At 41.5% G+C, this 18,231-nt stretch overlaps 1 protein-coding gene across 2 annotated transcripts in view; it reads left to right on the top strand.

The window, feature by feature from the left end:
• Window positions 1–18,231, top strand: part of CASC4 (cancer susceptibility 4) — an 89,113-nt gene that overhangs the window by 42,960 nt on the left and 27,922 nt on the right. For both annotated transcript variants that reach the window (XM_027552735.1, XM_027552734.1), the window contains exons 5-6: window positions 2,548–2,692; window positions 2,987–3,067. In XM_027552735.1, the coding sequence (XP_027408536.1) occupies window positions 2,548–2,692; window positions 2,987–3,067 (226 nt within the window). The remainder of the gene's footprint in view (window positions 1–2,547; window positions 2,693–2,986; window positions 3,068–18,231) is intronic.

Genomic DNA, 18,231 nt, shown 5'->3' on the forward strand with positions numbered 1-18,231 from the left:
TTTCATGCTATCACAAAGGAAGCTAAGTTGTCACAGACCAGAGGAGACTTGGGTTTCCCAGGTGGCTCAGTGGTAGAGAATCCTCCTGCCAACACAGGACGCGTGGAAGACACAGGTTCTGTCCCTGGTTTGGGAAGATCCCCTGGAGAAGGAAATGGCAGTCCACTCCAGTATACTTGCTTGGGAAATCCCCTGGACAGAGGTGCCTGGCAGGTTACAGTCCCTGGGGTCGCAAAAAGTTGGACACGACTGAGCACAGAGAAGACTTAAGAAGACCTGAGTATTTAAATGTAATGTAGTAAAAATGTAAGTAAATAAATTAATTAAATAAATGCAGTATAATATCCTGGATTGGATGCTGGAACGGAAAAAGGCCTTAATGGAAAAAGTAGTGAAATCTAAATAAAGGCTGGAGTTTAGTTAATAATGTACTAATGTTGTTTTCTTAGTTTTGCAAATGTATCATGCTAATGTGATGTTAACACTAAGGGAAATTGAGTGATTGGTAATTACTTTTCTATAAATTTAAATTATTTCAGAGTAAAAACTATATTTAAAAAAGAACTAGGTGGCCCCTTTACCAAATCAACAATATTGAATTTAGAAAGCCATCCTATTTTATTAATTGTATTTATTATTGTCCATTCACAGAAAACTATTGCATTAATAATGAATCAAAGGACAATATCTTTGCTAATTGTTTTAAACGGAGAAGTATTTTGGACGAGTAGTTTGTTGACTTTTAAGTTTTGTTTCTTTGCTTTATCCATATCATAAAGCTGTGGAGTACTTACTATGGAAGTTGCCTTATAATGTGGCATTATAGCGAAAATGCACAGAGATGCAGGATGGCTTAGGTTGTGTACCTCACAGATTTTCTCACCTTTGGCCTTTATACCGATATGTTCAGAAATTTCAGTTTATCATTTCCCACATCAGCAGTTAAGCTCTGAAAATTGGCTATAGCTTATCAAGTTCCCAAATCCTGTGGGAGTAAGAAAGATGGTTTGAATCCCTTTCCATACTTCTCCAGCTTTGTAATCTTGAACAAACTATATAACTTCTTTAAGCCTCAGTTTTATTTTGTTTTCCTTAAAACTATTCATTTATCTGTACTAGAGGACAGGCTTGAAAACAAGTTGCAAACTAGGAGACATGGCAGAAGTATTGCCTGGTACACTGGAATACCTACACTTGATGGTCAAAGTGCCCATTCTTCTTTATTATGACAAATTCTTACCGTTTGGCTCCTATGTTTCTAGAGTTCCTGTAGATCTTTTAGTACTGTTGTTTTTTTATAATGTTACCAGTGATTACATTGCATAGCGTTTTAGAGTTGGCAAAGCATTTAACGCTAATATTATTATGCATTAAATATTAATATGGCAACCCAAGCGTGTGTACTTGATTCCGTCCCTCTCCCAGTTTTCCGTGAGACAGCTCAACCAGTTAAGAGAAAACTGGGACCCACAGGATTGAATCAGGCTTAATCATAACCTGCACCCAACTCCAGTACTGTTGCCTGGAAAATCCCATGGACGGAGGAGCCTGATAGGCTGCAGTCCATGGGGTCGCGAAGAGTCGAACATGACCGACCACTTCACTTCAACTTTTCACTTTCATGCATTGGAGAAGGAAATGGCAACCCACTCCAGTGTTCTTGCCTGGAACACCCCAGGGACGGGGGAGCCTGGTGGGCTGCCGTCTATGGGGTCACACAGAGTCGGACACAACTGAAGCGACTTAGCAGCAGCAGCAGCAGCAGCAATCATAAACTGAAGATTCAGGTTTCCCAGAAGGCGATATGGTCAGGTGAGGTAGGTTACAGGGAGCACTGGCTTGTGTACTGTTCTGCCATCCTTCTGTGCTTGAGTGGCCGGTGCACCTGGCAAGACTTTGCCTGTTTTCCACCTTGCTGTTTCTGCTGGGAGAAGAACCTGCCAGTGTCGACAGCCATCGATCGCACTTGAGGGGTCCCTGGGTGCCGGCCTCCTGCTGTCTGCCCTCCTGCTTGGTTAAAACATGCCGTACAGAACCCATGCTCCCCCAGGCCTCTGCAGCCAGCGCTCAGCAAGACTCTTCTGACTGAGTCACTCCCTCAGCATAGCCAAAGGGCATTACCTCTGCCTAACATTTTAGGCCATTTGTTGTAATTAGAGACTTAAAAAAAAAAAAACTTATTCTTTGACTTCATGTTAGGTATAAAAACTGAACAAAAAAATAATATTACATCCCATATCTCTTAAGTGTTTGGAATTTGGACCCATGGTATGTATTTCAGAATATTTAGTTTATTTCAAAATATTTAGTCAAAAAAAATGAACTGTTTCAGAATATTTAGTTAATATTAACTAAATATTAACATTTAGTTAATAAAATGAACTGTTTCAAAATATTAAGTATTTGGAATTTGGACCCATGGTATGTATTTCAAAAAAAATGAACTGTTTCAGAATATTTAATTAACACAACTAATATTTAGTTGTGTCAATAGTTTAACATTTTGAGCTGAAAAATACTTACTGTTAGCAAATCTTAATCTCACAGCAAGAGGCCCACAAGTTTGAATCAAAAGGTGGAAATGAATTGGATACGGACAATCATGCAGTGCCTAAAAACATTCCAGAAGTTGCTGAGAACGGTGCAGGCAAGAATGAAGAACCCTCAAGCCATCATATTCCACATGGGAAAGGTATTACTATTATTTTGTGTTAAGAGGGGATTGACTTCTTCTCACTTTGAAGTGAACATTTTCATTCATAAAGAATATTGTTTGATTTTTCTTCCATTATGTTTAGGTATCTGTTTCAAATTTGAATCCTTTAACAGAGAAGAAAAAAATAATAAGTCTATAGAGTTATAGCTGTATCATAGAAAGATTTATAGATACTCATTCGATGTGGCCCGTTGCTTTACAAACTGATTGTTACATTCCTTCATTGTATGTAAGGAAAAATACAGAATTATGTTTTTATTACTTGAGCAGAACAAATCAAACGAGGTGGTGATGCAGGCATGCCTGGAATAGAAGAGAATGACCTTGCAAAAGCTGAAGATGTTCCTGTTGGTAAGTAAAAGTTACTAGATTTTAACTGAAGCAATCATCTTATTTTTCATGTGACTGTTGTTTTTTTGAGTAACATCTGAGAAAAGTCATATGTATCTTGGGGACCACTATTTTTAGTTAACTAACTACCTATTAATTCCCAGAATATAATTGTTTTAGATATAATTTTTATGGAAAATTTTGCTAAAGTGTATAAAATACTTGTTTTTGCCTGAAGAGTCAAACATATTTGAACTTTTTCTTGATGACTCAAGAGTTATTGCTCATGACAGTTATGCTATATGTTCAAGCTGCTTATGTTTACTAAAAGTATATGTGGTTTCTTTCCTTCAGGCTAAATGTTCCCAGGTTGTGGTGGTGTTGGTATTCTTTAATATGGCAGAATAAAACCCTTATATAGGTTTTTAGGACTTGGCATGTCTTTTCAGTTAATCACCCTACAATTTAAGTAGCTTATTCACTTTTTTCCTTCTCTTACGGCCACTTCTGCTCAGTGTATGTCTCTTCATTAGTATGTCTGCTGCTTTCTTTCTGTTTGGTCTGTGTCACTGCTGCTGCCCTAATCCCATGCAGTTTTTTCATGTCTCTCTGTTTCCTTACCATTCCTATGTTTGTTTCTTAGCTATCGTAGATACCCTTCCATGCTGACTCCAGTTTATTATGAAAAATAGGAAGTAACAGCATATCTTTGGTTCTTCTTTGCTGTTTTCATTCCTTTGCAATCTCCGTGATTATTTCTGTAGTTTTAGCTCATTGTTTGTGGCTGAAATTGCTGAGTGTCTAAGGTCCAAATGAATGAATGAATATCAACAGCACTGCAATCTAGGAACATTTAGCTTGAAAGAAATAAACTACTTATACTTTTAATAAACATAAGTAGCTTGAACACAGCATGACTATCATGAACAATAACTCTGAGCCATCAAGAAAAAGTTCAAATATGTTTGACTCTTAAGGCAAAAGCAGTTAGTCCTTTCCTTTGCATAGTTTCGCCGTCTTCTCAAATTCTTTCATATCTGTATTCTTTTGAGTTGCCAGTTCACAGTGTATTCCCTCCAAGTAAAGTTCAGGGCAAGAGCAAGAACATGAGTTGATAAATAAGGAGTAAGGATGAGCATGTTTTTTTTGTAAGGCCATGAAGTAATCCAGTGATTCTTAAAGTTGGTTCTTGAACCAGCAGTGTCAGCCTTACCCAGGAACTTATTTAATAGAAACACATATTCTTAGGTCCCATTCCAGACGGACAGCATAAGAAATTCTTGGAATGTAGCCGAACAGTCTGCATTTTAACAAGCTCTCCAGGTGGTTTTGGTCTTTGCCAATGTTTTAGAACCACTGGCTTAGATGTTAAAGAAATATTGAGGGCGAGGACCATGTATTCTTCTGAATTTTTGCAGTACTTACCCTAGTCCTAGATTCACTGAGGTTTAGGTTGATTAATCTCTTTATATTGTGCTTACTTTTTAAAAATTAAATGAAAGGTTCTTTAAATTCTATAGTGCTTTATAATTTTCATAAGTTTCACCCACATGATTGCATATAATTCCATAAAATAGCTATCTTGTCCCACCTACCCTGGTATGCCCCCTTTCTTCCCTGTCCCCACTGGTGACCACTAGAGTGTTCTCTGTATCTCTGAGTCTGCTTCTCTGCTTCTTTTTTGTTTTCGTCACTGGTTTGTTGTAATTTTTATATCCCACATGTAAGTGACATCACCCAGTATTTCTCTTTCTCTGGCTTCATTTGGTGCCCTCCAAGTCCATCCACGTTGCTGCGGATGCAAAACGTTCACTCTTTTTCACGCTGAGTAGTGTTCCTGCGTGTGTGTGTGTGTGTGTGTGTGTGTGCACGCGCGCGCTCCACATTTTCTCTGTCTGTCATCTGGTTTTGGACGCTTAGGCTGCTTCCGTATCTTGGCACTTGTGAATAATGCTGCTGTGAACGTTAGGGTGCATGTCTCTCTTCAGTCCGTGGTTCTGCTGTTTGTGTGTCTGCCCTGGAGTGCGCTGCTGGGTCGCCTGCGAGCTCTGCTCTTGGTGTTGAGAAGCCGCCACTGTTTCCCACGTGGCTGCGCCAGTTTATGTTCCCACCAAAGTGCACCAGTGGGTTAGTTTTTCTTTATCTTTGATTTTCTGTAATTTGAAAATGATGTGCTGTGAAGTAGTCTTTTTGTTTGTGTGTTTGGGCATTTATCTTGCTCTGTGTTCTCTGAGCTTCCTGGATCTGTAGTTTCGTGTTTGACATTAATTTGGCAGAAATTCTGTCATTATATGTCAGATATTTCTTCTGTTCTTTTCTCTCTTCTCCTTCTGGTATTCTCGTTACACTTTTTATAGTTGTCTTAGGTATTTGGTTCTGTTTTTTTCCAGTCTTTGTCCTGTTTGCTTTTCTGTTTTTGAGGATGCTATCAATAAATCCTTTAACTCAGAGCTTCTTTCCTCAGTTTTGTCCAGTCTACTAATAATCCCATCAGAGGCATTCTTCATCTCTGTTACAGTGTTTTTGATCTCTAGTATTTCTTTTTTATTCTTTCTAGGATTTCTATCTCTGTACTTTGATTGCCCATCTATTCTTGCTTGCTGTCTACTTTATCTGATGGAGTTCTTAGCGTCGTACTTGCAGTTCTTTTGCGTTCCCGGGCTGATAGCCCCGCCATTCCTGCCATGTCTGTTCTGAAGCTCGCAGAGCGTTCCGTGCCTTTCAGTGTGCCTTGTGGGTTTTCTTGATGCCTCAGCGTGGCACACACGCCAGGGGCGCAGCCCTGCTGGTGAGCTGTGGGGAGGGGACGCTCTCTCTTGTTCTGCGGTTGGCTCTCAGCCTTTCAGTGAGCCTGTGCCTCTGGATTCTGAACTTCACAAGGGCTTCTCAGTTTTTTCCTTCCCCTCTCAGGTGGGACAGGGTGGCTCGAGGGAGCTAGAGTTGGGTATTTTCCTTCGGTAGGTCACTTAGACTCTGATAATGCCCTAGCAAGTTAGGTGCTGTTTAATTGGTTTCTGCAAAGAGCAGACTTTATTAGGAACAGAATGCTTTGTTTCCTTTTGCCCTCCCCCAACCCTCAGGGGGTTTTCTCCACTATTTACCTGGGAATCTACTTGAACTCCTGGAGTAAATTCCCTAACTTTGTGGGAGCCCCCTATGTGACTGGGCCCCCTAGAGTTTTAACTCTGAGCTATCCATACTGAACCTCTGGCAATTAACCAGGTACAGTTCAGATTTCCCTGCCCTGACACTGGCTTCTGTGGCGGTTTCTGTTCACTAGTCTCTCCTGTAAGCCAAGACTCCCTGTATTTGCCTGTCTCTCTTATATGATGGTTGCAATTTGCCCTGTGTCTTCCTCTTTCTTATGGACCCAGAAGAGCTGTTGATTTTTCCGCCTGTTTTAGCTGTTTCCTTGTTGTTAGGCTAGAGTGGCAACTTCTAAGCTCCGTATATGCAGACCCAGGAACCAGAAGTCTTCTGGATTAATTTTGAATCTCTGGACTGTTGGTGCTTTTACAGAAGTATTTTGAGTATAAAGACTATTTTAATACAGTCACTGGTGAAAAGAAACTCTGAGCCGTACAGTCCGTCAGAGCAAACACAAAGGAAAGCTGTGCTGTGTCTTTGTGCCTTGAGCGTGCAGTATGCTCATGCCTTGCACATCCAAGGTCCCAATGAATGTGTATGGTTGAATTTCCAGAATATGCTTAGCGGCGGGGCAGTGGTCTCTAGAGTCAAACTGCTGGCTTCAAACCCTTGGCTCTGTATTTTCAAAGGCATGTGACCATTTATTTGCCCTTATCCTTATCAGTGAGATAGGATGGTAACAGTTTCAACCTCACAGGGTGGATGTGAGGTTTAAATGCAAAGCACCACAAGAGGCTTGGTGGTAAAGAATCCCCCTGCCAAGCAGGAGACAAAGGTTCGATCCCTTGATTGGGAAGATCCCCTGCATAAGGAAATGGCAATCCACTCCAGTACTTTTGCCTGGGAAATCCCATAGACAGAGGAGGCTGGCGGCTACAGTCCATGGGGTTGCAGGGAGTCAGACACGACTGAGCAACTAAACCACCGCCACCAAGAGTAGTGCCTGGTGTGCAGCCTGTGCTGCATTTATCAGTCCCAACCGCCACTGTTATGGCCCCGAGTGTTTATATCATTAGAAACATATTTTTATCTCCTTGTCACTCCTTTTATTGAGTATTGTCTTTTCTCCCTGAAGTAATCTATGTAATAATTCTTTACACCAGTACAAGTTCTGGTGTGTATGTGGAGTCCCTAAAGACTACAGAGCAGTAACCCCACAGAGGGAAGTGGAGAAAAGAGCATATCCTTGTAAATTAAAAGCCGACTCTTAGGTGTGGGTGGCGGTTTTGTTCACGACAGCCAGGGCTGCACTAGAGACCACAGCAGAGCACTGCTGAGCCGCCCTAAGATGCAGCTCTGCAGCGGCCCCGGGGGTGTCGCACACGCCTGTGCTCAGCGTGATGCCTGCTGCTTCAGCCTCTCAGCTTCCAGAGGCAGGGAGCCAGATCTTAATGGGCTTGGTTTGTTTTTCATGTTGGTTTGGAGCTAGTCACAAGATTTTACAGGAGTCTTGTAGTTTAGATTTAGAAACGTTTCAAACATACAGAAAAGCATAGAGAATAATATAATGAATAGTCAAGGATCTACTGCCTCTAAAAATTAAAAAACAAAAAAATGATGTAACATCTTGCCACATTTGTTTCAGATATTTCTGTTATTGGTATTATTGTTAAAGGAAAAAGACATAAGCGATAAATTGAAGCCTCCCTTTGTCCCCTCCAGATCCCAATCCTGTCTCTTTTCCCCAGATACACTATGATATCCATTTCCCAGATATCTATTCTCCAGACACACTATATACATAGAAGATATACTATGCTGAGATTTGTCATTTCAGTTCAGTTCAGTCGCTCAGTCGTGTCCGACTCTTTGCGACCCCATGAATTGCAGCACGCTAGGCCTCCCTGTCCATCACCAACTCCCGGAGTTCACTGAGACTCACGTCCATCAAGTCAGTGATGCCATCCAGCCATCTCATCCTCTGTCGTCCCCTTCTCCTCCTACCCCCAATCCCTCCCAGCATCAGAGTCTTTTCCAATGAGTCAACTCTTCGCATGAGGTGGCCAAAGTCCTGGAGTTTCAGCTTTAGCATCGTTCCTTCCAAAGAAATCCCAGGGCTGATCTCCTTCAGAATGAACTGGTTGGATCTCCTTGCAGTCCAAGGGACTCTCAAAGAGTCTTCTCCAACACCACAGTTCAGAAGCATCAATTCTTTGGCGCTCAGCTTTCTTCATAGTCCAGCTCTCACATCCATACATGACCACTGGAAAAACCATAGCCTTGACTAGACTTTAGGTAGAGCTACTCTATTTAAAAAATAAGTGATTTTCTAGAACAGAAGACTTCTACCTTGGCCATATACTGGAATCATGGTAAGGTAAAAAAAAAGTAATGACCCATGTCTGAGTCCCACTCCAGAGACATTTATTGTGATCTGATGTGAGATGCAGCTTCATAAGTGACTGTATTGTGTAGCCAACCTAGAAGACTGCTGGTCTCAGAGGATTCTCTAGATGTGCACTGCCCAATACACTAGCCGCTGATCACATGTACCTGTTTAAATTCAGTAAACTGAGTAACGGGCTTCCCTGGTGGCTCAGGGGTTAAAGTGTCTGCCCACAATGCGGGAGACCCGGGTTCGATCCCTGGGTTGGGAAGAGCTGCTGGAGAAGATAGCAGAAATGGCAACCCACTCCAAGATTCTTGCCTGGAGAATCCCATGGACAGAGAAGCCTGGTGGGCTACAGTCCATGGGGTCGCAAAGAGTCAGACACGACTGAATGTGTTTTAGTTTACTTACACTGAGTGAAACTACACTTCCACTTCCTCGGTCATACTAGCCACGCGTCAAGTAGTTAGCAGTCGCCGTGGCTCCTGGCTATTGTATCAGCGTGGGTATGGGACATTTCCATCACTGCAGAAAATCCTGTTGGTTAGTGCTGATCGAAACTGGTAATTGGGTTTGTTTCTGTGGAAGAAGACTGAGGGCAGCGATAGAAAGGTGTCTTTCCCTTACATAACCTTTTGAAAACGTTTTGAATGTTGGTTTCAAAATTTCATAAGGTAATTTTATAAAATATGTATTTAAAAAATAAATATTTTTAGAATATTAAAAAGAGAGCATGAAAAAAAAAGAGATCATTACAGTGATGTTTGAGAGGAGAAGAAGGGCAGGTAAGTGTTGAATTTGTTATTTGAGGACACGGCCTTTGACTCTGAGCTGTGATCTCTACTTTGTTTTTTTTTTTTTTTCTTTTTTTCTCTGTGCTATTCTTTGGAACTCGGCCTTCCCCTTCTTTGTTTTTCTCTTCTCAGCTATTTGCAAGGCTGGGAGATACCCTTGGTCTATGTTCCACACGACTAAGGGAGCCTAAGAGAAGTTTCAGTGCCCTTGTTGTAAAGTTAGTAATAATATTGATAGTTGTACATTTTTCTGTTATGTTACAGAGAATACATATTCTCGTGTTCTGTTTTGTGAGTGGGAAACTGTGGTCATGGAATTTGTGAGGAAAAGCTTACATTCGTGGTAGTACATGAGGGGCAGTATACATACATATTCATATTCATCCTGGGTTTTATATATATACACACACACACATACACATATATACGGATATGTTTATATAGACATGCATTTAAATAGTTGAGACCAAAACAGGGCTAAATTAGGGATTTTTGCAAATACTTTCTTGATCCTCACAACTGCCCTGGGAGAGAGTATTGCTTCTTTATTGTAACTGCAATATACTTGATTTATAGTGTTAATTTCTGCAATACAGCAAAGTGATTCAGTTATACACATATGTATTATTTTCCATTATGTTTTATCAGAGGATATTTTTTTTTTTTAATTTTTTATTCCTTTATTTCTCATGTGTTCCCCATCCTGAACCCTCCTCCCTCCTCCCTCTCCATACCATCCCTCTGGGTTGTCCCAGTGCACCAGCCCCAAGCATCCAGCATCATGCATTGAACCTGGACTGGCATCTCGTTTCATACATGACATTTCACATGTTTCAATGCCATTCTCCCAAATCTTCCCACCCTCTCCCTCTCCCACAGAGTCCATAAGCCTGTTCTATACATCAGTGTCTCTTTTGCTGTCTCGTATACAGGGTTATCGTTACCATCTTTCTAAATTCCATATATATGCGTTAGTATACTGTATTGGTGTTTTTCCTTCTGGCTTACTTCACTCTGTATAATAGGCTCCAGTTTCATCCACCTCATTAGAACTGATTCAAATGTATTCTTTTTAATGGCTGAGTAATACTCCATTGTGTATATGTACCACAGCTTTCTTATCCATTCATCTGCTGATGGACATCTAGGTTGCTTCCATGTCCTGGCTATTATAAACAGTGCTGCAATGAACATTGGGGTACACGTGTCTCTTTCCCTTCTGGTTTCCTCAGTGTGTATGCCCAGCAGTGGGATTGCTGGATCATAAGGCAGTTCTATTTCCAGTTTTTTAAGGAATCTCCACACTGTTCTCCATAGTGGCTGTACTAGTTTGCATTCCCACCAACAGTGTAAGAGGGTTCCCTTTTCTCCACACCCTCTCCAGCATTTATTATTTGTAGACTTTTGGATCGCAGCCATTCTGACTGGTGTGAAATGGTATCTCATAGTGGTTTTGATTTGCATTTCTCTGATAATGAGTGATGTTGAGCATCTTTTCATGTGTTTGTTAGCCATCTGTATGTCTTCTTTGGAGAAATGTCTATTTAGATCTTTGGCCCATTTTTTGATTGGGTCATTTATTTTTCTGGAGTTGAGCTGTAGGAGTTGCTTGTATATTTTTGAGATTAGTTGTTTGTCAGTTGCTTCATTTGCTATTATTTTCTCCCATTCTGAAGGCTGTCTTTTCACCTTGCTAATAGTTTCCTTTGATGTGCAGAAGCTTTTAAGTTTAATTAGGTCCCATTTGTTTATTTTTGCTTTTATTTCCAATATTCTGGGAGGTGGGTCATAGAGGATCCTGCTGTGATGTATGTCAGAGAGTGTTTTGCCTATGTTCTCCTCTAGGAGTTTTATAGTTTCTGGTCTTACGTTGAGATCTTTAATCCATTTTGAGTTTATTTTTGTATATGGTGTTAGAAAGTGTTCTAGTTTCATTCTTTTACAAGTGGTTGACCAGATTTCCCAGCACCACTTGTTAAAGAGATTGTCTTTAATCCATTGTATATTCTTGCCTCCTTTGTCAAAGATAAGGTGTCCATATGTGCGTGGATTTATCTCTGGGCTTTCTATTTTGTTCCATTGATCTATATTTCTGTCTTTGTGCCAATACCATACTGTCTTGATAACTGTGGCTTTGTAGTAGAGCCTGAAGTCAGGTAGGTTGATTCCTCCAGTTCCATTTTTCTTTCTCAAGATCGCTTTGGCTATTCGAGGTTTTTTGTATTTCCATACAAATTGTGAAATTATTTGTTCTAGCTCTGTGAAGAATACTGTTGGTAGCTTGATAGGGATTGCATTGAATCTATAAATTGCTTTGGGTAGTATACTCATTTTCACTATATTGATTCTTCCAATCCATGAACATGGTATATTTCTCCATCTATTAGTGTCCTCTTTGATTTCTTTTACCAGTGTTTTATAGTTTTCTATATATAGGTCTTTAGTTTCTTTAGGTAGATATATTCCTAAGTATTTTATTCTTTCCGTTGCAATGGTGAATGGAATTGTTTCCTTAATTTCTCTTTCTGTTTTCTCATTATTAGTGTATAGGAATGCAAGGGATTTCTGTGTGTTGATTTTATATCCTGCAACTTTACTGTAATCATTGATTAGTTCTAGTAATTTTCTGGTGGAGTCTTTAGGGTTTTCTATGTAGAGGATCATGTCATCTGCAAATAGTGAGAGTTTTACTTCTTCTTTGATCTCTACTTTGAAAGTAGGACTTGTAGCATCTCATTTGAATGTGTCTGATGCTCAGTGAAGACCCTGCACTGTGGCTGGCTCAGAGATCCGGTTGGCTCCAAGCACTCCTTGACCTCTGTTAGTTTTTGTTCAGCTCTCAACCATGCAGCAGGCACTGTATGTTAGGTCTGATAGAGTTTCACACTGTGTAGTCACGGCCCAGGCCTTGGTCAGAGACCCAAGGGGAGTATCCCTGCAGATTTCTGTCCCTGTCTCACCGCTCACCACTCCTTTTTCTATAGTGTTTTGTCCTACAAATTCCAGCCACCTCAGCAACCCAGTTTGCCTCCTCTACTGACTGAGACTGTTCACCTCATGTATACCCCTTCTTTCAAGGATTGGTTTTATGCTGCTGGTTGTCCAGTGCCTGAAAACAGTAGGCTTATCTATTTTGTCTATATTAAGAATTGTTCAGGATGTGAGAGAGGATAAGTCCAATACTAGTTATTATGTCACGGGTAGCAGTAGAAATTCATATTCAGTTCAATTCAGTCGCTCAGTCGTGTCCGACTCTTTGCGACCCCATGAACCGCAGCACACCAGGCCTCCCTGTCCATCACCAACTTCCGGAGTCCACCCAAACCTACGTCCATTGAGTCAGTGATGGCATCCAACCATCTCATCCTCTGTCGTCCCCTTCTCCTCCTGCCCTCAATCTTTCCCAGCATCAGGGTCTTTTCCAATGAGTCAGCTCTTCCCATCAGGTAGCCAAAGTATTGGAGTTTCAGCTTCAACATCAGTCCTTCCAATGAACACCCAGGACTGATCTCCTTTAGGATGGACTGGTTGGCTCTCCTTGCAGTCCACGGGACTCTCAAGAGCCTTCTCCAACACTACAGTTCAAAAGCATCAATTCTTCTGCACTCAGCTGTCTTTATAGTCCAACTCTCACATCCATACATGACCATAGCCTTGACTAGATGGACCTTTGTTGACAACGTGATGTCTCTGCTTTTTAATATGCTGTCTAGGTTGGTCATAACTTTCCTTCCAAGGAGTAAGCATCTTTTAATTTCATGGCCACAGTCACCATCTGCAGTGATTTTGGAGTCCAAAAAAATAAAGTCTGACACTGTTTCCACTGTTTCCCCATCTATTTGCCATGAATTGATGGGACTGGATGCCATGATCTTCGTTTTCTGAATGTTGAGCTTTAAGCCAACTTTTTCACTGTCCTTTTTCACTTTCATCAAGAGGCTATTTAGTTCCTCTTCACTTCCTGCCATAAGGGTGGTGTCATCTGCATATCTGAGGTTATTGATATTTCTCCCGGCAGTCTTGATTCCAGCTTGTGCTTCTTCCAGCCCAGCATTCCTCATGATGTACTCTGTATAGAAGTTAAATAAGCAGGGTGACAATTTACAGCCTTGACGTACTCCTTTTCCTATTTGGAACCAGTTTGTTGTTCTATGTCCAGTTCTAACTGTTGCTTCCTGACCTGCATACAGGTTTCTCAAGAGGCAGGTCAGGTGGTCTGGTATTCCCATCTCTTTCAGAATTTTCCATAGTTTATGGTGATCCACACAGTCTAAGGCTTTGGCATAGTCAATAAAGCAGAAATAGATGTTTTTCTGGAACTGTCTTCCTTTTTCCATGATCCAGTGGATGTTGGCAATTTGATCTCTGGTTCCTCTGCTTTTCTAAAACCAGCTTGAACATCTGGAAGTTCACAGTTCATGTATTGCTGAAGCCTGGCTTGGAGAATTTTAAGCATTACCTTACTAGTGTGTAAGATGAGTGCAATTGTGTGGTAGTTTGAGCACTCTTTGGCATTGCCTTTCTTTGGGATTGGAATGAAAACTGACCTTTTCCAGTCCTGTGGCCACTGCTGAGTTTTCCAAATTTGCTGGCATATTGAGTGTAGCACTTGCACAGCATCATTTTTCAGGATTTGAAATGGCTCTACTGGAATTCCGTCACCTCCACTAGCTTTGTTCGTAGTGATGATTCCTAAGGCTCACTTGACTTCACATTCCAGGATGTCTGGCTCTAGGTCAGTGATCACACCATCGTGATTATCTGGGTCATGAAGATCTTTTTTGTACAATTCTTCTGTGTATTCTTGCCACCTCTTCTTAATATCGTCTGCTTCTGTTAGGTCCATACCATTTCTGTCCTTTACTGTGCTCATCTTTGCATGAAATGTTCCCTTGGTATATCTAATTTTCCTGAAGAGATCTCTAGTCTTTCCCATTCTGTTGTTTTCCTCTATTTCTTTGCATTGATTGCTGAGGAAGGCTTTCTTATCTCTCCTTGCTATTCTTTGGAACTCTGCATTCAAATGGGTATATCTTTCCTTTTCTCTTTTGCTTTTTGCTTTTCTTTTCACAGCTATTTGTAAGGCTTCCTCAGACAGCCATTTTGCTTTTTTGCATCTATTTTTCTTGGGACTGGTCTTGATCCTTGTCTCCTGTACAATGTCATGAACCTCCATCCATAGTTCATCAGACACTCTGTCTGTTAGATCTAGCCCCTTAAATCTATTTCTCCCTTCCACTGTATCGTCATAAGGGGTTTGATTTAGGTCATACCTGAATGGTCTAGTGGTTTTTGCTACTTTCTTCAGTTAAAGTCTGAATTTGGCGATAAGGAGTTCATGATCTGAGCCACAGTCAGCTCCTGGTCTTGTTTTTGCTGACTGTAGAGAGCTTCTCCATCTTTGTCTGACTATAATCAATTTGATTTCGGTGTTGACCATCTGGTGATGTCCAAGTGTAGAGTCTTCTCTTGTGTTGTTGGAAGAGGGTGCTTGCTATGACCAGTGTGTTCTCTTGGCAGAACTCTATTAGCCTTTGCCCTGCTTCATTCTGTAGTCCAAGGCCAAATTTGCCTGTTACTCCAGGTGTTTCTTGACTTCCTACTTTTGCATTCCAGTCCCCTATAATGAAAAGGACATCTCTTTTGGGTGTTAGTTCTAAAAAGTCTTGTAGGTCTTCGTAGAGCTGTTCAACTTCAGCTTCTTCAGCGTTACTGGTCGGGGCATAGACTTGGATTACTGTGATATTGAATGATTTGCCTTGGAAACGAACAGAGATCATTCTGTCGTTTTTGAGATTGAAATTCATATTACTTTTTAAAATTGTATAAATGGATTTTTCAATGTGAAAGAATTTCAGTTCATAGGCCAGGTCTGCAGAGCCTTATGAGAACATCATTTTATTAGTCTCTGTAGACATGTACGTATGTTTCTTAGAGGGCTGAGATGGCCTCACTGGCCAATATTTCAGCAGTTACAGGCATGTTATATCTGTTCATGTACAGAGAACAAGATAAGGATGTTACATCAGTGTTTTGTATTTAATGTTCATGCTTCAGAATTACTATTTTAATGGGTAATTATTGATCAGAGTTTCTTGAAGTTCCAAAAACGTTACTATAAGTAAACATTCATCAAGATTCCTAAGTGTATGCAAGCTATGTAATCAGCAGGTCAATAATTTGGTTAGGGATGATAGTTTTACATTTAAATGTTTTTGTTTCCTTCAACTTGAATCTCGAATTCTTTTTTTCATTTTAATGATAAAGCTTAACTTTGACAACTCTAAATACTTAGTATATGTTGAACACCTATTTTCTAGGCATCTGTCATAATATACTAGCAAATACTCTGACTTATCCTTCACTTTAATCATGTAGGGCAAATAGCATTATTCCTTTTTTTCAGATGAAACCTCAAGCTTTAAGAAACTAGGCACTTGAGTCTTACAGTTAATAAATTATAGAGCCATGATTTGAACCCTGGTCTAACTCCAGAGCCCATGCTTTTTATGCTGTCTTTTATTCTCTTAGTTGTGCAACAGAACCACCTTTGGAACAATTAATAGATACGACTTCCTGGGTACCATCCCTGTATTCAGTATATTCAGGGTTGTTGTATTAGTTACTCAGTCATGTCCAACTCTTTTGCGACTCCATGGACTGTAGCCCACCAGGCTCCTCTGTCCATGGGATTTCCCAGGCAAGAATCCTGGAGGGGGTTGCCATTTCCTTCTCCAGGGGATCTTCCCAACCCAGGGATCCAACTCGCGTCTTCTGCACTGGTAGGCAGATTCTCTGCCCCTGAGCCGCGGGGACGCCCGTGTCAGGGTGATCGCTGTAACACTGTGGTGTTGCTAGAGCTGAGCTCCACTGCCTCCTAGCGCCCTTCCTCCTGCGGAGTCACAGGCACTGGCCTGTGAAGCCTGTCAGTCAGGAGACGAGAAAGATTGTTGCTCTGCCATTGAAATAAGAAAATGAGAGTGAAAAGCAAAGCCAGTTTCTTTTTGACTCTCCCAGTAGAGGCTGCAGCTGAGAGCTAGCAGAGAAGTCGAGGAGGATTAACCCTAAACTTCCTGTTAATTTTTTTTTCCTATTCCTATTTGGGCTTCCCTGGTGGCTCAGAGGTTAAAGTGTCTGCCTGCAATGTGGGAGACCTGGGTTCGATCCCTGGGTTGGGAAGATCCCCTGGAGAAGGAAATGGCAACTCACTCCAGGATTCTTGCCTGGAGAACCCCATGGACAGAGAAGCCTGGTGGGCTACAGTCCATGGGGTTGCAAAGAGTCAGACACAACTGAGCGACTTCACTTACTTACTTGGTAAGCTTATCAGCCAGGTTCTCCAGAAATGACTGCTTTGAATTTTTAAGTCAAGTAGGAGGTGTGTCTCATCTCTGCTGTCCTGAGTTTCCGTCCCTCATCTGTGAAAGGCACTACCTGCCTCACGTGGCTCTGAGAGCGACATGAGATTAGAGCCTGATTCACACTAAGCTTTCAGAAAATGGGAGCTACTCTTGTCATAAGTAGTAGTGCTGTTGCTTCCCTTGAAATTGCCATTTCATCCCAGCCCTCAGTCCCTGCTCCCCTATCTGACGTTTGTTTACTGTTCTGGGCTCTGATGCGGGCCCTGCTCTCCTCTCTGCCTTCGTTGCTGTGCTTTCCTCTCAGGGCTTTCCCTGCGTTTCCTCAGAGCTGCTGCACATGCTTCTGTCTCAGGACCTCTGTACTTGCTGATCTCTGCTTGAGATAGTCTTCACATTTCACTCCCACCTCTGCCCAAAGAGGTCTTCAGAAATGCCTCCCCTGACCAAGCATCTAAAATAGAACATCCACTACTCTTTTTTAAAAAATTAATGAATTTATTTTAATTGGAGGCTAATTACTTTACCGTATTGTGGTGGTTTTTGCTGTACGTTGATGTGAATCACCCACAGGTGCATGTGTCCCCCGTCCTGAACGCCCCTCCTCCCCCCCGCACCCCGTCTTGCGATTGTCCAGAGCGCCGGTTTTGAGCGTCCTGCTTCAGGCATAGAACTTGCACTGGTCATCGATTTTGCACATGGTAATATACATGTTTCGGTGCTTTCTCTCAGATCATCGCACCGTCGCCGTCTCCCACAGAGTCCAGAAGTCTGTTCTTTGCATCTGTGTGTCTTTTGCTGCCTTGCATGTAGGGTCGTCATTACATATCCCTTTATCACATGTCCCTATTTTACTTCATGCATAACATTTTTACTCTGACATTTGCATTATCTATTGCTATAGATACTTATTAATTCATTTGTTGTTTTATAACTTGGTCTGTTTTGTCTACCACTAAGTCATTCCAGCTCTTCTACAACCCCATGGACTGTAGCCAGCCAGGGTCCTCTGTCCATGGGATTTCCCAGGCAAGAATACTGAAGTGGGTTGCCATTTCCTTCTCCAGGGGATCTTCCTAACCCAGGGATTGAACCTGCATCTTCTGCATTGGTAGGGGGATTCTTTACCACTGAGCCACCAGGGAGACCCTGCATATAGTAGACACTTAATAACTATTGTTGAATGATTGAATTTCCAAATCAATAGCTCTCCTTTATTAAAAAAAATACAAAACCCAGTATCATAGTGGTAGGATAAAAGCTATCTGCTCTAGGGGCTTTGTATCCTGTCTTTATGGTTAAACAAGTTTTATCATTTTTATGTTGTTCAGTCACTCAGTCATGTCTGACTCTTTGTGACCCCATGGACTGCAGCATGCCAGGCTCCCCTCCCTTCACCATCTCCTGGAGTTTGCTTAAACTCATCTCCACTGAGTCGGTGATGCCATCCAACCATCTCATCCTCTGTTGTCCCCTTCTCGTCCTGCCTTCAATCTTTCCCAGCATCAGGGTCTTTTGCAGTGAGTCAGCTCTTCAAATCAGGTGGTCAAAATATTA

The sequence above is a fragment of the Bos indicus x Bos taurus genome, chromosome 10, assembly GCF_003369695.1.
Source record: "Bos indicus x Bos taurus breed Angus x Brahman F1 hybrid chromosome 10, Bos_hybrid_MaternalHap_v2.0, whole genome shotgun sequence".
In the NCBI taxonomy this organism is placed as follows: domain Eukaryota; kingdom Metazoa; phylum Chordata; class Mammalia; order Artiodactyla; family Bovidae; genus Bos; species Bos indicus x Bos taurus.